Below are 22158 nucleotides of genomic sequence, written 5' to 3'. Positions count from 1 at the left end.
AAAGTTAAAAAAATTTAGCAGAAGAAGAAAAATAAATTGAAAAAGAAAAAAAATTAAATTAACTGCAAGGCTAAAGAATCATGGGGAGAAAGCCATGAGTTCCGTACTTTGCTTTCTCCTCCTTTGGAATTCCGCTGCTCTCCTTGGTATTGAAACTGTACTCCTTGGTAGGTGAACTTGGTCCTGGCTGGGCTTCCTGTTGATCTTCTCGGGGAGGGGCCTGTTGTAGTGATTCTCAAGTGTCTTTGCCCCGGGCGGAGTTGCACCGCCCTTTCTCCGGGCCGGGCTGAGTAATCCGCTCGGGTTTGCTTTCGGGAGCTTTTGTTCCCTGAGCGCTTTCCGTAGAGTTCCGGAGGGCGGGAATGAAGATGGCGGCCTCCTGGTCTCCGGCCCGGAGGAGCCGAGAGCCCGGGGCCCCACTCCTCAGTGCGCCCTCAGAGAACAACGCCGATTTACTCCCGTCACCCTGCCTCCGGCCGCGCTCCGAGCTGACCGAGCCTGCGACCGGTTCAAGGTAACCCCGAGCTTAGAGCTTACTCCACGGCTCTGTTTCTGTAGCCAGCTTCCCTGTTCTAATACCTGTAAGCTCTGCGACACTCAGACACCCCTGATCCTTCTGTGACCCTGCGGGACCTGAGGCCACGCTGACCCTGCGTGGGCTTCACCCCGTTAAGCCTCTGGAGCAATGTCCCTCAGCGGAACAGACTTTTAAAAGTCCCGATTTTGTGCTCCGTTGCTCTGCCGCTTGCCGGGAGCCGGCCCCTCCCCCCGCGGTCTATCTTCCCATCGCTTTGGATTCACTTCTCCGCCCGTCCTACCTTTCAGAAAGTGGTTGATTTTCTGTTTCTAGAGTTGCTGTTCTTCTTCTCTTCCATCTCCCGTTGGATTTGTAGGTGTTTGCAATCTTTAGATATCTATCTGATATCTAGCTGATCTCCCGCTACCTGAAGTAGTCTCAGCCTGCTACTTCTCCGCCATCTTCTGATGTTTTGTTTTTATTGGTATTTCCAGTTCCTGGCTCTCTTTTTTTGCATTTTTTGCTTCTGTTGCAGACTCAGGTTTTCTTGGCGTTCTCTCTTACAGAATCGCTCTCTCTGCCTCAGTTTCTATACAACAGTTACTGTCTTGGCCTGGTGTTAAATATCATCTTGGGGATTACTGCCATTTTTCTCCTGGTTTGGATCTTTTTTTCCTTGTTTAACGCTTTATTTTTTATTTATTTCATCCTTAATTAACCCCTTTAATATCTTTCTGTGCATGTCTGTAAATGTGCAGTTCTATTCTCATTCCTGATTGATCATTTATTTTATGAGGTAAAAAATTTTAAATTTTAAGTTGTAACTTTATTTTAGAAGTTTAAAAGCATTTCTTCATTGTTAGCTAATATTGTTGCAGATTAGAAGTTTAATACTAGACTCATCTTTGTTATTTGTAGGTGACCTGTGTTTTCTTTTTGATGATTTTTAGAATTTCCTCTGTAGCTTGTGTTATTCTGAAATTTCATAATGGTATGTTTAAGTTTGTCTTTTTTTCTGTTTTCCTCCTAAGCACTCAACAGACCCCTCAATTTGTAGTCTGTTGTTTCCTTTCAATTTGGGGAAGTAGTGTTATATTATTTCCTTGGTAATTTATTTCCTTCTTCTCTACTTATAAATTTCTATCAGTTGGGTTTGAGACTCTCTTGTCACTTATCTTTCTTATACTTTCCATCCTTTAGCTTTGCTTTGCTTTTGGGAGACTTTCTTGACTTTCTCATCCAGCTCTTCCATTTAATTATTTTGTTCATGCATTTTAATTTTGTATTTATAAGAGCATTTTCATTATCTTTGGTTGTCTGGTTAAGGGGAGTCTGCGGGCTTTGCTTCACACAGAGATGGAGTGCTCAGTGATTCCTTAAGAGCCCTGCAGGCACGCACCCTGATTCAGCCACCTTCTCAACTCATCTCCTCAATTGCCATCCCTGAACCCGTCTCACCTGGATTCAGTAGGGGCAGGAAACTCTCTCCTCTGCTGCTGCTTTCTTAGTGTCACTTCCTTTTTTTCTTCTTTATAATCCAGTAGTTTCTCATTCTTCCAGAAGTTGTATTTGCTCATGTTTTGAATCAGAAGTTTTGCCAGTTAGTGCCAATAGTGATGAAAGGACTTTTTTCAGAGTTTTTTTTCTCTTTTCAGAAACACAATTCCAGATTCTTTACTCATTTCAGATATGGTGTGTTTTTCTAGAATGACTGGTTTTCTACCTGACTAGTTGCCTGCCTAGTTTATAAATGAGTCCCTTAAAATATGTCCCTATATGTGTACACAGTACTCCACTTGTGTTTTGAATGGTCTTATAGTACAACAGAATCACTGTATCCCTTTTTGTGGGCACCAAACTGTGGTTGTAACCAAAGATTTCCTTGATCAGGGGGGCAACCACCTCACAATAAATGAACTCTATTTATCTTTAATTATGCTGAATAGTATATATTATTTATTTTACTATTATTAAATCTAAACTGAATTCTCTTAAAGTTTACTAGGTATACATATTAATTTTTTTGAGGATTTTATTTATTTATTTGACAGAGACACAGCAAGAGAGGGAGCGCAGGCAGGGAGAGTGGGAGAAGGAGAAGCAGGCTTCCTGCTAAGCAGAGAGCCCGAGGCGGGGCTCAGTTCCAGGACTCTGGGATCACGACCTGAGCTGAAGGCAGACGCTTAATGACTGAGCTACCCAGGCACCCCTACATATTAATTTTTAATGTTTTTACCTTTTCAAAAATATAACTATGTCTTTGCAACCTAGCAGTTGAGTGAAATTTTGAACATTTATCCAATGCCAACCAGTTTGACTGACATTTTCTACTAAATTAACATTTTAACTTATCAAAAGGCATTGCATTTGTCATATGAAACTTATGATCAAGCCCGACTAGATGGTTCTACTCATGTACCATTTTACTTTTACCTAAGTCTATGTTTTTACATGAATATGTTTCTATTGTTAAATGATAGCCTTATATTAGAAAAATGTTAGGTTCACTTAAGAAATGTTCACAAACAGCTCCCATGAAATATGAGAGTGAATGTATTCACATTTATGTTAAAGATAGATTCCAAGAGATTTTTGGTGTGGATACTGATATAATGAAAGAAGGAATCTAAGAAAACCCATTCTTTTACTGAGGTTCCAGATTTACCTTCACATATTGTTTTATCCAAACTCAGAATTTTTCCCCTTTATTTTTTCCAGGTTAATTGAGATAATTATTGACATATAATATATGCAGATTTAAGGTGTACAGTGTGGTGGTTTGATATCTATATTACAAAACTTTTACTACAATAAGGTTAGTTAACACCTCCATCCCCTCATGTAATTATCTTTTAAAATTCTGCTTATAAAAATTAAGATTTACTTGTTTAACAACTTTCAAGTGTATAATACAGAATTGTTAATTATAGTTACCATTTTGTATATTATATCCCAAAACTTATTTATCTTATTCCTGAAAATTTGTGCCCTTTAACCAACATCTCCCTGTCTACCCCACCTCCCAGTCCCTGGTACCACCATTCTACTCTTTATTTTTATTGTAGGTTCTACATATGAGTGAGAATATGCAGTGTTTGTCTTTGTCTGTCTGACTTGTTTCACATAGCATAATATCCTTGAAGTCCATCCGTGTCTCAAAAGGCAAGATTTCCTTTGTTTTATGGTTAAATAATATTCCTGCATGTGTGTGCGTGTGTCTGTGTCTGTCACATTTTCTTTATCTATTCATCTGTCTGGACATTTAGATTGTTTACATTTCTTGGTTTTTGTGAATAATGCTATAATGAATTTGGGGTACAAATATCTCTTTGGGTTAGAGATTTCATTTCCTGTGGATATATACCCAGAAGTGGAATTGCTTGTTCTTATGGTAGTTCTCTTTTTAATTTTTTGGGGAATTTCCATACTGTTTTCCATAGCGACTGTACCAGTTTACATTTTCACCTACAATACACAAGTCATGTCTTCTCTTTTTGTTAAGGCCATTTCTCATGAATGGTTGTTAAATTTGCATTTATTGAGATGATCATGTGATTTTTATCTTTCATTCTGTTAAGGTGATGTTCCACAGTTAGTGGTTTGCACATATTGAACTATTTTTGCATTCCAGGGATAAATCTCATTTGACCTTGGTATTTATAAGAGCATTTGCTTTTAATCCTTTTAATATGCTGTTGAGTTCAGTTTGCTCATATTTTGTTGATGATGTTTGCATATAAATTTTCATCAGGGATATTGTCCTATAGTTTTCTCTTGCTGTAATGTTCTTACCTAGTTTTGGTAATGGGTAGTGTTGGCCTCATAAAATGAGTTTGGGAGTTTTCCCCTTCAGTTTTTTTGAAAGTTTGAGAAGGATTGGCTTAGAATTGACCAGTGAAACCATATATATGATCCTGGCTGTTCAAATTTTCTTTTTCTTCTCAATTCAGTTTGGGAAGTTATATGTTTCTAGAAATTTATTGATTTCTTCTAGGCTGTCCAATTTGTTGGCATATGATTTTTCCTAATATTCTCTTGTAATCCCTTGTATTTCTTTGGTGTCAGTTGTTTCTCCTCTTTCATTTCTAATTTTGTTTGAGCACTTTTTTTGATGAGTCTGGCTAAAGGTTTGTCAATTTTATTGATCTTTTCAAAGAACCAGCTCCTGGTTTCATTGAACTGTTCTGTTGGGGTTTTTTTTTTGTTTTTTTTTTTTTAGTTTCTATTTCATTTATTTCTGCTCTAATCTTAATTATTTCCTTTCTACTACTGGTTTTGGGTTTTGTTCATTCTTCTTTTCTAGCTTCTTTAGGTGTAAGGTTACATTGTTGATTTGAGATTCTCCTGCTTCTTTGAGGTAGGCCTGGATTGCTATAAACTTACCTCTTAGAACCACTTTTGTTGCATCCCAAAGATTTGGGGTCATTGTATTTTCATTATTATTTGTTTCTATGTATTTTTTATTGCTTCTTTGATTTCCTGATTGACCCATTCACTGTTAGTACCATGTTATTTAGTCTCCATGTATTTGTGGTCTTTGCAGATTTTTTCCTATGGTTGATTTCTAGTTTCATAGTGCTGTGGTCAGAAATAATGCATGGAATGACTTTGATCTTTTTTATTTTTTTATTTTTTTATTTTTTTAAAGATTTTATTTATTTTTTTGACAGACAGAGATCACAAGTAGGCAGAGAGGCAGACAGAGAGAGAAGAAGGGAAGCAGGATCCCTGCTGAGCAGAAAGCCCAATGTGGAGCTTGATCCCAGGACCCTGGAATCATGACCTGAGCCAAAGGCAGAGACTTTATTTAACCCACTGAGCCACCCAGGCGCCCCCGATTTTTTTTTAATTTTTTGAGGCTTGTTTTGTGGCCTAATGTGTGATCTCTTGTGGAAAATGGTCCATGGCACTTGAAATGAATGTGTATTTTGCTGTTTTAGGATAGAATGTTCTGAGTATATCTGTTTATTCCATCTAGTCCAGTGTGTCTTTCAAAGTCCTTTTTTCCTTGTTGATTTAATGGTTGGGTGATCTATCCATTGACCTATCAGTTACTTCCTTTGTGTTATTACTATCAATTATTTCCTTTATGTTTGTTATTGACCACTTTAAGTATTCGGTGCTCTCATGTCGGGTACATAAATATTTACAGTTGTTATATCTTTTTGTTGGATTGTCTCCTTAATGACTATATAGTGTCTTTCTTTGTCTCATCACAGTCTTTGTTTTAAAGTCTGTTTTGTCTGATATAAGCAATGCTACCTGCTTTCTTTTTTTTTTTTTTTGAAAGATTTTATTTATTTATTTGACAGAGAGAGATCACAAGTAGGCAGAGAGGCAGGCAGAGAGAGAGGAAGGAAAGCAGGCTCCCCGCTGAGCAGAGAGACCGATGTGGGACTCGATCCCAGGACCCTGAGATCATGACCTGAGCCGAAGGCAGCGGCTTAACCCACTGAGCCACCCAGGCGCCCCTTGCTTTCTTTTCATATCCTTTTGAATGATAAATGTTTCTCCATCACATCACTTTTAGTCTGCAGGTGTCTTTAGGTCTGAAATGAGTGTCTTATTTCTAGGTCTTGTTTTTTTAATCCATTCTATCACTCTTATGTCTTTTAATTGTGGAGTGTTTAGTCTATTTACATTTGAAGTAATTATTTATAGGTATGTATTTATTGTCATTTTACTTGTTTTATGGCTGTTTTTAGAGTTTTTCTCCATTCCTTTCTTCTTTTGCCTTCTTCTGTCATGATTACTTGGCTTTCTTTAGTCATATACTTGGATTACTTTCTCTATTTTCTGTGTATCTATTACTGGTTTTGATTTGTGGTTACCATTAGGTTTGTGTATAACCTCTTCTGGATGCAGCAGTACAAATTATGTTGATGGTCACTTAAGTCTGAACCCATTATGTACTCCTCTCCTCCCCATGTTTTAGGTATATGGTGTCATACTTTACATCCCTTTATTTTGTGAATCCCTTGAGTGGTATTTACAGTTATACTTATTTTTACTGCTTTTGTGAGTCCTACTTTTCTTATTCTTGCTTATGGTCTTTCCTCAGAGAGTCCCCTTTAACATTTTTTGTAGGGCTAGTTAGTGGTCATAAATTCCTTTAACTTTTGTTTGTTTAGGAAACACTTATCTCTCCTGTTCTGATTGACAACCGTGATGGATAGAGTATTCTTATCTGCAGATTTTTTCCTTTCAGCACTTTGACCATATCATGCCACTCTCTTCTGGCCTGCTAAGTTTCTGCTGAAAAATCAACTTATAGCCTTATAGGGTTTCCATTGTATATAACTGTCTTCTTTTCTCTTGCTGCTTTTAAATTTTTTTCTATATTACTGCTTTTTGCCATTTTAATTATTATGTACCTTGGTGTGGACCTCCTTGAGTTGATTTTGTTGGGGCATCTTTGTGCCTCTTGGGCCTGAATTTATGTTTCCTTCCCCAGATTCAGGAAGTTTTCAACCATTATTTCTTTAAATAAATTTCTGCCCCCTGTTCTCTCTCTCTTGTCCTTTTGGGATCCTTATAATGCCAGTGTTATTACATTTGATGGTGTCTTTGAATTTCTTAAGTCTCTTCTAATTTTGCATAACTTTTTCTATGTCATCTTTTCAGCCTGACTACTTCCAGTTACACTGTTCTCCAGTTTGCCACTTCATTCTTTTGGTTCCTCTGGTCTGTTATTTATTCCCTTTAGTATATTTTTAATTACATTTACTGTGTTCCACTCTCTGATAGGTTGTTTTTCACCTCATGTTATGATCTCACTTATGTCCTCCAGTCTTCTCTTAAGTCTGATGAATATCTTTATGATCATTACTTTATGATCATTACTTTAAATTCTGTAGTAGGCATATTACATATTTCTGTTTCGCTTAGCTCTTGCTGTGGTTTTGCCCTGTTCTTTCATTTGGGACATATTCTTCTGTCTTCTCAGTTTGTCTAACTCTTTGTGTCTGTTTCTGTGTATAAGGAAAGTCAGCTACATCTCCTACTCTTCAGTGTACTGGCCTTATGTGCCTTGCCATGCAGTATCCCCTGTTCACCAGAACCTGGCATTTCAGAGATTATCTCCTGTGTGTGATATGTTTACCCTGCTCTTGTGGTTGAGCCAGTTTTTTCCTTCAGTCCAGTCATCTGCAGGGGCTTTCTTTGCCTGTTATGGGCAGTTTTTGTCCCTGTGGTTTAGTGGGCCAGTCTGCAGATGCCTTGGCTTCAGTTGAGTCAGGCCAGGCATTTGCCAGAGAGGTAGTAGCACCAAACTACAGGGTGCTCTCCCTGTGTTGTCCCCGAGAAGCTTCCATTGGTTTTGCAGGACCTATGGTCAGAGCAATTATCTGCCTCCTGCCCACTTCTGGGGCCTCCATCTCACTGATCTGTTTATGTTTCCCTCTCTTCGGGGCAGGAGTCACTTTGTAGTGGTGCTGGCCACTGTTGGGACTTCTTGCACACTGCCAGGCCTGTGGCACTGTCCTATGTGGGCTCTGGCCAAGAGTGTGTTGGAAAGTGCAGATCTGCTAAAGGACGGCATAAAACAGTAGGGCTGCAATACTGTCAAGCTTTGACTACAGGTCCTCTCAGGAGGGGCCCTGATATTTCCAGACTAAGGCGGGCTATCTAGAGGAGTGGTTTGGCAGAAGCACAACATGGGAGCGGGGAGAGTAGGGCTGGCAAATTACATATCAAGTCCCATAGGTGGGCATGTGTTTATGCTGAGGAGCAAGGGAGGGAAATGGTGCCTGTCAGTTCCTTTATTTCTGGAGGAGTTCCCCAGGGATTTATGTCCCTTTGTGACACACTCTGAGTTTTCTGGGTTATTTACACTGACGGGGTGTTATGTATACATGGGAGGATGTGAGCCTAGGGTTTTCCTACTTTGCTATCTTCCCAGGAAGTCTTACATTATTGTTATATTCATTATGGTGATTTGTGACCAGTGATTACAACCTGTTGAAAGCTCACATGATGATTAGCATTTTTTAGCAACAAAGCATTTTTAATTAAGGTATGTACACTGTTTTTTTTTTAGACATAATGCTGTTTCACTCCTCATAGACTACAGTATAGTATAAACAACTTTTATATCCACTAGGAAACCAAAAAATTCATTTGACTTGCTTTATTGCAATATTTGCTTTATTGACAGCAGTCTGGAACTGAGCCCACAGTGTCTCCAAGATATGTCCATATGTGAATTGCAAATATTTTCTCCCATTCTGTAGTTATCTCTTCATTTTTGTTTTTTGTAGTTTCTTTTGCTGTATAGAACCTTTTTAGTTTGATGTGGTCCCACGTGTATCTTTTTTATTTTATTGCTTCTGCTTTAGGTGTAATAGCCAAAAATCAGTGCCAAGATCCATGTCAAGGAAGTTTTCACCTATGTTTTCTTCTAATTCACCAGTTTTCATTTCTGAATTTATTTATTTGTATCTTTCTTTTTTTCTCAGGTAGTCCAGCTAAAGATTTGTCATTTTTTTCTGTCTTAAAAAAAAATAAGCTCTTAGTTCTGTTTATCTTTTCTATTGTTTTTCTAATCTCTTTCATTTATTTCTGATCTTTGTTACTTCTTTAATTCTACTAATTTTGAACTTAGTTCTTTCTTTAGTTCCTTGAGGTATTAAGTGAGGTTGTTTATTTATGATTTTTTTTCTTAATGTAGGTATTTATTACTATAAGCTTCCCTCTTGTAACCGTTTTTGCTGTATACCGTAAGTTTTAGTATGTTTTGTTTCCATGTGTTTCAAGGTATTTTTTAAATTTCCCTTTTGATATCTTATTTGACCCACTGGTTGTTCAGGAGTATAATTTTTTTAACTCTCCATATTGTGAATTTTCTGGTTTTTCTCTTATTACTGATTTCTAGTTTCATACTATTGTTGGAAAAGATACTTAAGTATAATTTCAGTCTTCTTACATTTGCTGCATTTGTTTTGTGACCTAACATATGATCTGTCTGGGGAATATTTTGTGTGTGCTTAAGAAGGATGTGTATTCTGCTGTTGTTAGATAGAATGTTTTGTATACCCATTTGGTCTAACATATATTTCAAATCCCATGTTTTCTTACTGGTTTTCTGTCTGGATGATCTATGCATTGTTAAAAGTGAACAAAGCATTATTGAAACCCCCCCCCCAATTGTTGTACTGCTGTCTACTTCTTCCCTTAGGTCTGTTAATATTTGCTTAACATATTTAAATGTTGTGATATTGAATGCATGTATATTTACAATTATTCTCTTTTTGATGAAAAGACTTCTTTATCATTATATAATGACCATTTTGTCTTTTTTTTTTTAAGATTTTATTTGTTGATTTGACAGACAGAGATCACAAGTAGGCAGAGAGGCAAGCAGAGAGAGAGAGAGGAGGAAGCAGGCTCCCCGCTGAGCAGAGAGCCCGATGTGGGGCTCAATCCCAGGACCCTGAGATTATGACCTGAGCCGAAGGCAGAGGCTTTAACCCACTGAACCACCCAGGTGCCCCACCATTTTGTCTTTTGTTACAGTTTTTACCTGAAGTCTATTTTGTCTGATACAAGTATAGCTCTTAGTTTTTTTGTTCCACTGAGTATCTTTTTCTGTCCCTTCACTTTGAGCCTGTATGTGTCTGTAAAGCTGAAGTGAGTCTCTTGTGTCATTGGGACTTTTTAATGCATTCAGACACTCTGTGCTTTAATTGAAGAATTTAATTCAATTACACTTAATTATTGCTAGGTGAGGCTATTGATAGGTAATTATTAATTAATTTTAGTAGTTAATAATTACTGATAGGTACTAATGTCATCTTATTATTTTCTGGCTGTTTCATTGTTCCCTTGTTTCTTCTTTTTCTTTCACTGTTTTTCTTTGTGAGTTGATGATTTCCGTAGTGGTATGCTTTGATTCCCTTCTTTCTGCCTCTTGTGCATTTACTGTAGATTTTTGTTTACATAAAATATTTTATTGTTATAATAGCCTCAAGTTAATGAGAACTTTGCATACAAAACCTCTACTCTTTTACACTCCCCATAATTTTACCTTCTTTTATATTGAGTATTTACCTTTTTAAATAGTGTACCCACTAACATTATTATAGTTGTTATTTTTAATACTTTTGTCCTTTATCCTTTTGAATTATGTGATTGACATAGCTCCATATTATAATATTGCAATATTCTGAATTTGCTATTTAACTTTAACAATATGTTTTGTATTTTCATATGTTTTCATATTGCTAATTAGCATTCTTTCATTTTGTCTTAAACTCCTTTCACCATTTCTTGTAAGACAGGTTTAGTGGGAGTGAATTCCCTCAGCTTTTGTTTGGGAAAGTCTCTGTCTTTCATTTCTGAAAGAAAACTTTGGCAGGTAAAATATTCTTGGTTGGCACCATTTTTCTTTGAGTACTTTCAGTATATCATTCCACTCTCCTCAGGCCTACAAGGTTTCTTCTAAGAAATCTGCTAATAGTCCGATGGGGGGGTGTCCTCTATATGTGAGGAACTTTTTTCTCTTGCTGATTTTAAAATTGTCTTTATCTTTTATTTTGGACAGTTTTATTATAATGTGTCTTGGAGAAGGTTTTCTCCAAACTTGGATGTCTGAATTTCTCACCAGATTTGGGATTTTCAACTACTCTTCTTTAACTAGGCTTTCTGTTCCTTTCTCTTTCTTCTCCTAGACTCCAATAATGGGTAGATTTCTTTCTTTTGATGATATCCCATAATTCACATAGGCTTCTTTCATTCTTTTTTTTTTTTTTTTTTCTGTTCCTCTGACTAGATAATTTCAAATGATCTGTCTTACAATTCATTATATCTTTCTTTTGCTTGGTCAGGTCTGTTGTTGAAGCTTTTTATGAGTTCTTCAGTTTAGTTATTATGTTTTTGAATTCTTGGATTTCTGCTTTTTTTTTTTTAATAGTTTCTATTCCTTTGTGGAACTTCTCGATTTATTCATGTGTTGTTTTCTTAATTTCATTTAGTTGTCTGTTTTCTTGAAATTGACTAAACTTTTTAAAGAGGATTATTCAAATTCTTTGTCAGACAATTCATTGATTTCCATTTTTTTAGTCAGTCCTTAGAATTTTATTAGTTTCCTTTGGTGGTTCTGTAGTTTATTGATTATTCATGATCTTTATGTTGGTATCTGTATACTTGAGGAAGTATGTACTTCTTTTAGCCTTTATAGACTGTCTTTATGAGGTAAAGCCCTTTACAAATCAGCCTGTCCAGAAATTCTGGGTGGACTCTGGTGGAGTACTTGAGTAGACAGGTCCGTTGTCTGTTGCCTGGGTTAGTAGTGGGCAGATCTTGTACTTGAGTACATGGGGACCAGTCTGGTGCTTAGGTCACAAGGTGGAGCTGAAGCCTAGTTTCCCTGGGGTATGCTCGGTGCTTGAATCTGTGTAATGGACTTGGGACCTTCGTCTGTGTGGGCAGACCTGGATCCTAGGTTTCCAGGCACCAACCAGGCATTGGGAACCACTGGGGTGGACATAGCATCTAGGTACACAGAGGCTGTTTTGGTACTGAGACAGGATAGAAGCCTGGTTTTGTGAGAGCCAACCTAGAGTCTGGGGCTGCAGGAGTTGTCCTGTATCCTGCAGCCCTCAGGAGATGTCATGGAGGTTGGATTTGCAGAAGTAATTATGGCACTTGGGTGGACCAAGAACCTGGGTCCATGGGGGCTTGCTTTGAACCTGGGGGCTGACCTGGTATTTGAGATTTGTGGCTACAGTAGCTAGCCTGGTGCTGAAGTGGGTCAAAAGCTTGGGTGTGCAGTAGTCATCCTGTCTCTGGGCCTGGTCATCCTGTCTATTTTGTAGGGCCAAAGTTGTTGCCTGGGAGCTGGCTGATGCTAGGATGTGTCAGGATTCTGGGTTCATGGGAGCTTGCTGGGAATCTGGAGGTTGTCTGGAACCACTGGAGCTGCTTTACCCATTGGGCCATGGACCTAAGTTTGCAGGAGCCACCTGGGGCCACTGGAGCCAACAGGAACTGGAGTGAGCTGGTAACCTTGGTTCACAGGTACTATCTGTGGAGCCTGATGCCTAGGAGCCACCTGAGGATGTAGAATCCTACAGGTAGCAGGATGGGCAGGATCCTGGGTTCATAGGAGTGTGCTAGGGAGCCACCAAGGGCATTGAGGGTCAGCCTGGTATTGGGATGGTCTAGTCTGGAGTCTGCAGTTAAGTCAGACACTTACTTTACTCAGCTTCTCTTGGAAAGAGGCTTTCTTTCTCCATGCCAGGCTGTCTGGGCTCAGAGGAAAAATGAAGAGGGTCTGTGAATCTGTCTGTCCTCCTCAGTGTGTCTTTTCTTACATCTGATTTTCACCCAGGTGCTGTAATCCCTCACCTAGAATCCTTAGCTCTTGTGAAAATATTTTCATGCATGGATAGTCCTTAAAATCGATCTTTTGGGGAGGGTACAAGTACTAGAAATTGCTATACCACCATTTTGCTGACATCACTCCTCCAACAGTATTTTTAATGTTGCCTAGTATAATATTAGTTTTAGCCAAAGAGCATAGTGATATGCATAGTGATATCATAACTATGTTATAATTCATAGGTATTTTTAAGATTTCATTTGTAAACTAAAATGTAGTAAGTCTTATTTCTTTTTTTTTTTAATTTTTTATTTTTTCAGCGTAACAGTATTCATTATTCTTGCACCACACCCAGTGCTCCATGCAATCTGTGCCCTCTACAACACCCACCACCTGGATCCCCCAACCTCCCACCCTCCGCCCCTCCAAAACCCTCAGATTGTTTTTCAGAGTCCACAGTCTCTCATGGTTCACCTCCCCTTCCAATTTCCCTCAACTCCCTTCTCCTCTCCATCTCCCCTTGTCCTCCATGCTATTTGTTATGCTCCACAAATAAGTGAAACCATATGATAATTGACTTTCTCTGCTTGACTTATTTCACTCAGCATAATCTCTTCCAGTCCTGTCCATGAAGTCTTATTTCTTTATGTGTTAACTAAGTAGGCATTTATTTCTCTAGATAGAACTTGCCAGTTTTTAAAAAATATTTGCCTGATCTCAGATTACATGAAAGCCCATGTTTCTAGTAACTTTGAAGCTTTCTTCAAAGCTTCATATATTTTACATATATGAATATATATATATATAAATATAATATAATATAAACATATTCATATTGTTTGATATTCATAAAGCTTACAAAGTATTTTTCAGAAACTGCAATATATATGTGTATATACTTATGAACATATATGTATATGTGTACATTTTATGTGATTATATACAAAAAAACTATGTGCATTTATATACCTCTGTATGTATATATGTATATTTTGAATGGAGGACATTGATCTTTAGAGTCAACATCAGACCTGGCTATGGTTAGAAAATACTTACAGGATGCTTTGGTGGCTCAGTCAGGTAAGCGTCTGCCTTCAGCTCAGGTCATGATCCCAGGGTCCTGGGATCAAGTCCTGCATCAGGCTCCTTACTCAGTGAAGAACCTGGTTCTCCCTCTGCCTGCTCCTCCCCATTGCTTGTGCACTCTCTCTCTCTCTCTCTCTTTCTCTGACAAATAAAATCTTAAAAAAAAAAGAAAAGAAAATACTTTACATACAGGATATCATTCCATAATGGTTATTTATAAGCATCATACTTTCTCCATGTCTAATTTCTTCATGTCTTGTTCTTTGTAGAATATTAAAGAAGAGGCTTTTATAAGATATAAATAACATCTGTTCAATGTTTAGAGAATGTTTAGGACTTCAAATTAAACAACAAAAAAGCATTTAAACTAAACTTACCTGATTTCTGTTCCATTTCAATAATATTTAAATGACTTCATCAAGACAAATCAATACAGTCTTCTATTTCACTTAGTCATATTGGCTGTTTTATATATATATATACATACATATATATACGTATATATATGTATGTATATATATATATATACATATACACACACACACACACACACCTATTGGCAGATATATATATATATATATATATATTCACTCAAACCTAGCTTTTTGAGGCTGATTTCCGTTTAAAAAAATTTTTTTAATGGTTTAAGGGGACAGTTTAAAAAAAGTGGTTGCTAGTTGTTTTGTTCACTGTTGACTATTTTAGCCTATTTGAAATCTGGAATATGCCAATATCTAGCTCTCAAAGCTATTAGTAAGTTAATTATAAAGCCGGAAATTTTATATATTTTTACTAAAGACAGGGTCTTTAATTTTGTTTCCTTCTCTCTGGGGCAATTTTCAATGGGTGTATAGCTCAGGCCTGGTATAGTATCATTCACATCCTAAATTTTAGCTAAATTTTTTTTACTTTAGCTTCAATTTATCAAGGACAGCTACTTTGGATTCTTGTTTAATACTATTGTATATTTTGTCTCAATGAGATAAGCATGAAATCATTGCCTTTTTATAGCTGAGAGATGGGGGAGACTCTTGATCACAAGGCTTTTGTGGAAGACATATCAGGAACTTAGATTTGCTTGGGCTCTGCAGGCTGCTGTCTGGGACACGCGTTTGCATCAGGGGCTAGTGTCAGTTTTTGGTCCCTGCTTAGCCACATGGCCAAACAAGATGGACAGTGGGGCAGCAGTACCATGCAGTAGCTTAGTGAAAGTCTGGACATTGCTTTTCAAATGTTTTCTCCTAGTCTGTGTCTTGTCTTCCATTTCTCTTGACCTACCAGGAAATTAACTGGTATTTCATTCAAATCTATAGATCAGGCTGGAGAGCATCTTTAAAATGTTTACTTTTCAAATTTGTAAGTACAATACATTTCTCCACTTAGGTCTCTGTAATTTCTTTCAAATACTTTTTAGCTTTGTGGTTTTTTTTTTTTTAATTTTATTTATTTATTTGATAGATATCACAAGTAGGCAGAGAGGCAGGCAGAGAGAGAGGGGGAAGCAGGCTCCCCACCAAGCAGAGAGCCCAATGTAGGGCTTGGTCCCAGGAACCTGGGATCGTGACCTGAGCCAAAGGCAGAGGCTTTAATCTACTGAGCCACCCAGGCACCCCCAAATACTTTCTTTAGTTTTAAGTCTAGAGAGCTGCATGTTTTTTGTTATACTTATTCCTACGTGTTTGATTCTTGATGGTATAGGGCATAGTTTTAAAATTTCATTTTCTACTTGTGCTTTTCTAGTATGTAGATATATAGTTGATTTTAGATATTGATCTTTATCCACTGACCTTAATACATTTACTTATTAAATGTATTAAATGCAGATAGTTGTCTCTAGATGTTTTTGGGTTATCTACATAAACACTTTTGCTATCCATAGATAATGACAGTTTATTTCTTTTTGCCCAATCTTTATGCTTCTTTTTGTTTTCTTCCTTCATTGCACTGGCTTTGATACCAGTTCAGTGCTGAATTGAAGTAGTGATAAAATAGGCATTTTTGTTTTGTTCCTGATCTCACAGGGTAAAGCTTTCCACAACTTGCCATTAAGTATGATGCTTGCTATAGGACTCTTATAGATACTCTTTATCATATGAAGAAATGTTTCCTTTTGTTTCTGGTTAGCTAAGAGTTTTTATGAAAATCCATCTATCAAAAAATCATAAGATCGATTTTTGAATGTTAAATCATCTGAATGAACTCTACTTGATTGTGATGTATTATCCTTTTAAAATATCACTGGATTTGATTTGGTGATCTTTAGCTGAGGATTTTTGCACCCACATTAGTGAGAAAGATGAAGTTTGTAATTTTAAGAATTTATTATTTGAGAGAGAGAGAGAGAGAGTGAGCAAGTCCCAGTGGGGGCACAGAGAGAGAGAGAAACTCTCAAGCTGATTCTCCACTGAGCCCAACATGAGGCTCAATCCTATTACCCCAATATCATGACCTGAGCCGAAATCAAGAGCTGGATACTCAACTGACAGAGCCACCCAGATGCCCCTGAAATTTGTAATTTAAAAAGTAATGTCTTTGATTTTGTTACAAGTGTAAACTGTCTTTACGCCACAAGTTCGGATATTTCCCCCCCCTCTAGAGGAGTTTATGGGATTGGCTTTTTTTTTTTTTAAACAGTTGGAGGAATTCACTAGTAAAGCCATCTGCATTTGAAGTTTTCTCTATAAGAAGAGTTTTATTAAACAGATCCTACCTTTTTAATAAATAAAAGACTTCAATTTTCTTCTCATGTCACTTTTGATAAGATGTATTTTATCCTTATTGATTTTTGTTTGCTTATTCTTTTTTTCATAATTTTTAATTTTTTAATTAATGTATAATGTATTATTAGCCCCAGGGGTACAGGTCTGTGAATCGCCAGGTTTACACACTTCATAGCACATACCTTCCCCAGTGTCCATAACCCCACCACCCTCTCCCTGCCTCCCTCCCCCCAGCAACCCTCAGTTTGTTTTGTGAGATTAAGAGTCTCTTATGGTTTGTCTCCCTCCTGATACCATCTTGTTTCATTTATTCTTTTCCTACCCCCTAAACCCCCACATTGCCTCTCAACTTCCTCATATCAGGGAGATCATATGATAATTGTCTTTCTCCGATTGACTTTTTTCGCTCAGCATAATACCCTCTAGTTCCATCCATGTCGTCACAAATGGCAAGATTTCATTTCTCTTGATGGCTGCATAGTATTCCATTGTGTATATATATATACCACAATTCTTTATCCATTCATCTATTGATGGACATCTAGGTTCTTTCCATTGTATATATATACACCACATCTTCTTTATCCATTCATCTGTTGTTGGACATCTAGGTTTTTTCCATAGTCTGGCTATTGTGGACATTGCTGCTATAAACATTCGGGTGCCCATGCCCCTTCGGATCACTACATTTGTATTTTTAGGGTAAATACCAGTAGTTTGTTTGCTTATTCTTTTAGCTATTGAGAGAGTTGTGTTAAAAGTTCTTTTTTTTACTGGGGCACCTGGGTGGCTCAGTTGGTTGGGCGACTGCCTTCAGCTCAGGTCATGATCCCAGGGTACTGGGATCAAGCCCTGCATCAGGCTTCCGGGTCAGCGGGGAGCCTGCTTCTCCCTCTCCTACTCTCCTGCTTGTGTTCCGTCTCTCTCTCTCTATCAAATAAATAAATAAAATCTTTTTAAAAAAAAAAAAAGGTTTTTTTTTACACTGTAGTTATAGATTTCTTTATTTCTTTAGATATATTAACTTTTGTTTTATATTATTTTGAAGTTATATTATTAGGTGTATGAAGATTTAAAATAGGGTATATCCTTGGTGGATTAATAAGCCCTTTTTAATTAAGCAGTGTCCTTTATTACTTCTAATAATGTTTCTTGCCTTAAAGTTTGCAATTTTTGTTTTCTTTTGGCTACTGGCATTTCTTTCTTTTTTCACTTTACTTTTGATGATTCTATGTTCCTAATTTAAGGTGTGTCTCTTTTAAGTAATAAAAAGTTAAGATTCAAACTGAGTGGCAGATATTTCTGGAATACCTTTCTGCAGTCTGGTTTAGAGTCTCTACCCCTGCATTCTTGTATTCCTTTATTACAGTTCTTACACAGAACTAAATTTACTGGTCTGCTTCCTCTGCAAGGGCATGAACCATATTTTGTTTACCCTTTTAGTCCCTGAACCAAATATAATGTCTGACATCTAGTAGACATGCAATAAATGTTTGCTGAATGCAGTGATGTATCAGTAGTTTCAAGATCATTCACTTGGAGTCCTTGCAGTCTTAGTAGGCTACTTTGTTGGGGTGGGATTGGGAACAGAGGGTCATTCAAAGGGGTACTGTGCAGGCAGGGCTTCCTGTCCTTTATCCCCATTGCAAGCAGAGAGGCTCTTTCATAAGTCAAGGATAAAATAGAAGATTCTACCTGAAGAAAGGGATCTTCTGCTATAATGTTTTTAAATTATTTGTCCAAGCTAGGAGTACCTGAGTGGCTCAGTCAGTTAAATGTCCAACTCTTGATTTCAGCTCAGTTCATTATCTTAGGGTAGTGAGCTTAGGGTAGTGAGATTGAGCCCCATATTAGGCTGCACGATCAGTGGGGAGTCTGCTTGAGATTCTCTTTCTCCCTCTGCCTTGCCTCACCATATTCATGCTCTCTCTCTCTCTCTTTCAATAAATAAATAAATCTTTTTAAAAAAATTATTGTCCAGGCCATTGGATTTGAAATATTTTTGAACCAGACCTTGGTAAGAAATTTATTTTATATTGTTTACTGAAATAAGTTGCATGAAACAGTCCTTGTCCTTATTATGTATGATGCCCTTTGATATTTTATATGGTTTTTTTTTTTTTTTAATAAGGGTCATGGTAAACTAAACTGATTTCAGTTGACTTCAATTTGAAGAATAGGCTTGGTGTGGTGGATTTGGTATCAGTAAAAATTGGCTCAAATTGTTACTTGACAGTTTTCTAGATGTGTGATCTGAGATCTTCCATATTTGTATCTCTAAACAGAGATCATGCCTATCTTTCAGGGTTGTTGTGAGGATTAAATGTGATAATGCTTATAAAGGAATCTGTGCAGTGTCTGATATATAGTTAAAAACAAATGTTCTGTGTGCTTTGGGGAACAGATCTATGATAGTCTGTTCAAGTTGGACATAAAACTTAAACATATTCTACAAGTTCTATAGAAGTTTTTTCACCATCAGAACATTTAAGATGGCGCCTGGGTGGCTCAGTGGGTTAAAGCCTCTGCCTTCGGCTCGGGTCATGATTCCAGGGTCCTGGGATCGAGCCCCGCATCGGGCTCTCTGCTCAGCGGGGAGCTTGTTTCCCCCTCTCTCTCTCTGCCTCCCTCTCTGCCTGCTTGTGATCTCTCTCTGTCAAATAAATAAATAAAATCTTAAAAAAAAAAAAGAACATTTAAGATGAAAAAATAAATAGAAGTACTTTTAACCTGTTACAAATTGAAATTGTTTTAGTAGTTAATTAAAAAATGAGACTATACATATCAACCCAATTTTATTTAAAATACCATAAATAATTGGAAGTGACAATAAACCAAAGGAAATTTAGATAAGATTAGTGTACAAACTAAACAATTCAGCAACTTACTCCCTGCATCGCAACAAATCATGTGCTTAGCCTTAGATAGCACAAGGGACACTTAGACATTATTTTGAAAAGTCATAAGGAACCCACCAACAACATAAATATGCCAAAACAAAATAAAATAACTTTTTTTATGCTTTCCATTATAGGTGTGTTGAAGTTGTGAAAGCTTCTCAGTATGTAGAGTTAGCAAATGATCTGGAAATAAACAAAGCAATTACATACTTGAGACAAAAGGACTTTAATCAAGTAAGTTTTTAAAAGTTGTAGATGAAGTTTTATATGTTAACTGGTGAAAGCAATAATCTTGTGGAGCTGTTTCTAGAGTATTGTTATCAGTGATTATTCCGAAGTTGAGTAATATTTTTACTTGTCTTAACATCATTTCCAAAAATATAATATCATTTTAATTTTGATGTGTTTTCTCTTGTTTGTCCCCATGTAAATACTGTTCATGTAAAGCATAGGTCCTAAATTACTAAACCATATTCTAGTTCAGAGATCAACTTTCTCCTAGAGGTTTTCAAACTGTTTCCTAAAGCTTTAAGGTTTTTTAGAATCAGGGAGTGCCAGGAGCCCAGCTAGTAGCCTGATACTTCCATTTGCTTTGCTCACCAGAGTAGCTTTCTTGTTACCTGTTTTGTATATTTGGTTTACTAATTAACATTGCATTGGGCATAAAAGGGTCCCATTGCTAAACACAGTTTCATAATGCTCCAGGAGCTCTTGCTGGTACCACTGCTACCTTGCTACCTTAGGTCAAGATGGAATGGGTACTCTACCTTCAGTGGTCTCTCTCAAATGAGACCTGGTTGTGACAAGGCCTAGAAGAGTAGACAGCTTTAAAAAGGAAGGATGGGGGTGACAATAACTGAAGAGAATGAACAAAATGAAACCTGATATCCTGGTTCATAAAACGAATGATTAGTGTCAAATGTGTCTATAACTAGAAAACTCAGCTCCTCCCAAGTTTAGACCCAGAGAGGTAGGGCCAGAGGAAGCCACAGTATCTTTACTGCATCCTGTCCCAAGCCTGTGTTTCAGTTTTTCTTCCTACGTAAGGCCTTCCTTTTGTCTAGGAGACAACAGAATGACTAACTTCTCTCTAGAGAAGAGGGGAGATAAACCCCAGTGTTCATGCAATCATTATATGATTAATATAATGCAGTCCCATGGACTGGTTCCATTGTATATATGCATTTAGTATACTTAACCTTTTTTTGGCATTTGTAAAGCACCAAAAAGACTTTCAAAGTACCTTTATGTCTCTTGTGTCATTCGATCATCACACTCATGATCGTTAGAAATGCCAGGGATGATTGGGGTGCCTGGGTGCCTCAGTCTGTTAAGTGGCTACCTTCAGCTCAGGTCATGATCCCAGAGTCCTGGGATCAAGCGCCACATCAGGCTCCCTGCTCAGCTGAGAGCCTGCTTCTCTCTCCCTCCCTCTGTCTGCTACTCTGCCTACTTGTGCTCTCTCTCCGTCAAATAAATAAATTATTTTTTTAAATGCAGCTATAACTCTCTTTAAGTGTTGTAATGCTTTTCCAGTGAAAGTGAAGTCACACAAATTGGCCTTTATTATCTTGCCAATGTCATCTCTGCACCAAAAAAATAATTTTTTATGTGTGTGAAAAGTACTGTTACAGGTGACAAAGTAGAGAAAACCATATTTGCCAGTTTTCTCTTGATACTTTATTTTAAATGGTCTTTTTGAAAGATTTAACAATGTATTACTGTTGTTTTAAAATTGTCTATTAAAGGAGAAACTCTAATTCGTGTTAAATTTTATTTAAAATTTCATTTTAGAATTCAGTTAACGCAAATCATATTGTTTGCCACTTACCTAGCTATTCTCCTTTGAAATACCTTACATTCCATTTGCATTTTCAAGATTTTAATTAATTTACGTATGTTTTAAAAATGTAATCTCTGCTTTCTTTTCAACATTGCTGCTTTGACTTTGTGTTTCTTTTATTTGTATATTGTAAGTATGATGAGGTGGGTATGATACAACCTTAGTTGAAAGGAACCCTGTTAGATTAAAATGGATTGAGTTGACATAACTCATAATGATAATTTGATGAGGACTACTTTATTTACAATTCAAAATAAAAGGAAAATGTATGCCTTCTTGTATGAGGTTTTAATTATATAGTTAAGTAAAGATGCTAAATCTCAGAGTATGGTTCTTTGTGATGATAGTGCTGTTTTGTAGTCACCTTTGTAATAGAGAAGGAATCCACCAAAAAGCCGAAGGTAGATGAAATGAAATAGTTTGGCCTGAAGGCCAGTGATAATGTAGGGACAGATTCAGTGGAATACAGAAACCAGTAGGTAGATGGCATCATTCAGAAAAGAAACCCAAGGGGGGAGGAGTCAAGATGGTGGAGAAGTAGCAGTCTGAGACTACTTCAGGTAGCGGGAGATCAGCTAGATAGCTTATCTAAAGATTGCAAACACCTACAAATCCAATGGGAGATCAAAGAGAAGAAGAAGAGCAACTCTAGAAACAGAAAATCAACCACTTTCTGAAAGGTAGGACTGGCAGAGAAGTGAATCCAAAGCGACAGGAAGATAGACCGTGGGGGGAGGGGCCGGCTCCCGGCAAGCGGCGGAGCAACGGAGCAC

General features: G+C 37.2%; 1 protein-coding gene across 4 annotated transcripts in view; it reads left to right on the top strand.

Moving 5' to 3' along the window:
* The window catches only part of LOC111159883 (intraflagellar transport 88), a 157716-nt gene that overhangs the window by 54504 nt on the left and 81054 nt on the right, over window positions 1-22158 (top strand). For all 4 annotated transcript variants that reach the window (XM_022522538.1, XM_022522537.1, XM_022522536.1 and 1 more), the window contains one exon: window positions 19677-19776. In XM_022522538.1, the coding sequence (XP_022378246.1) occupies window positions 19677-19776 (100 nt within the window). The remainder of the gene's footprint in view (window positions 1-19676; window positions 19777-22158) is intronic.

The sequence above is a fragment of the Enhydra lutris genome, unplaced genomic scaffold (genome assembly GCF_002288905.1).
Source record: "Enhydra lutris kenyoni isolate GAN:26980312 unplaced genomic scaffold, ASM228890v2 scaffoldscaffold71, whole genome shotgun sequence".
Lineage (NCBI taxonomy): Eukaryota > Metazoa > Chordata > Mammalia > Carnivora > Mustelidae > Enhydra > Enhydra lutris.
Note: the sequence above shows the minus strand (reverse complement) of the source record. Positions and strands in the feature narration are given on the sequence as shown.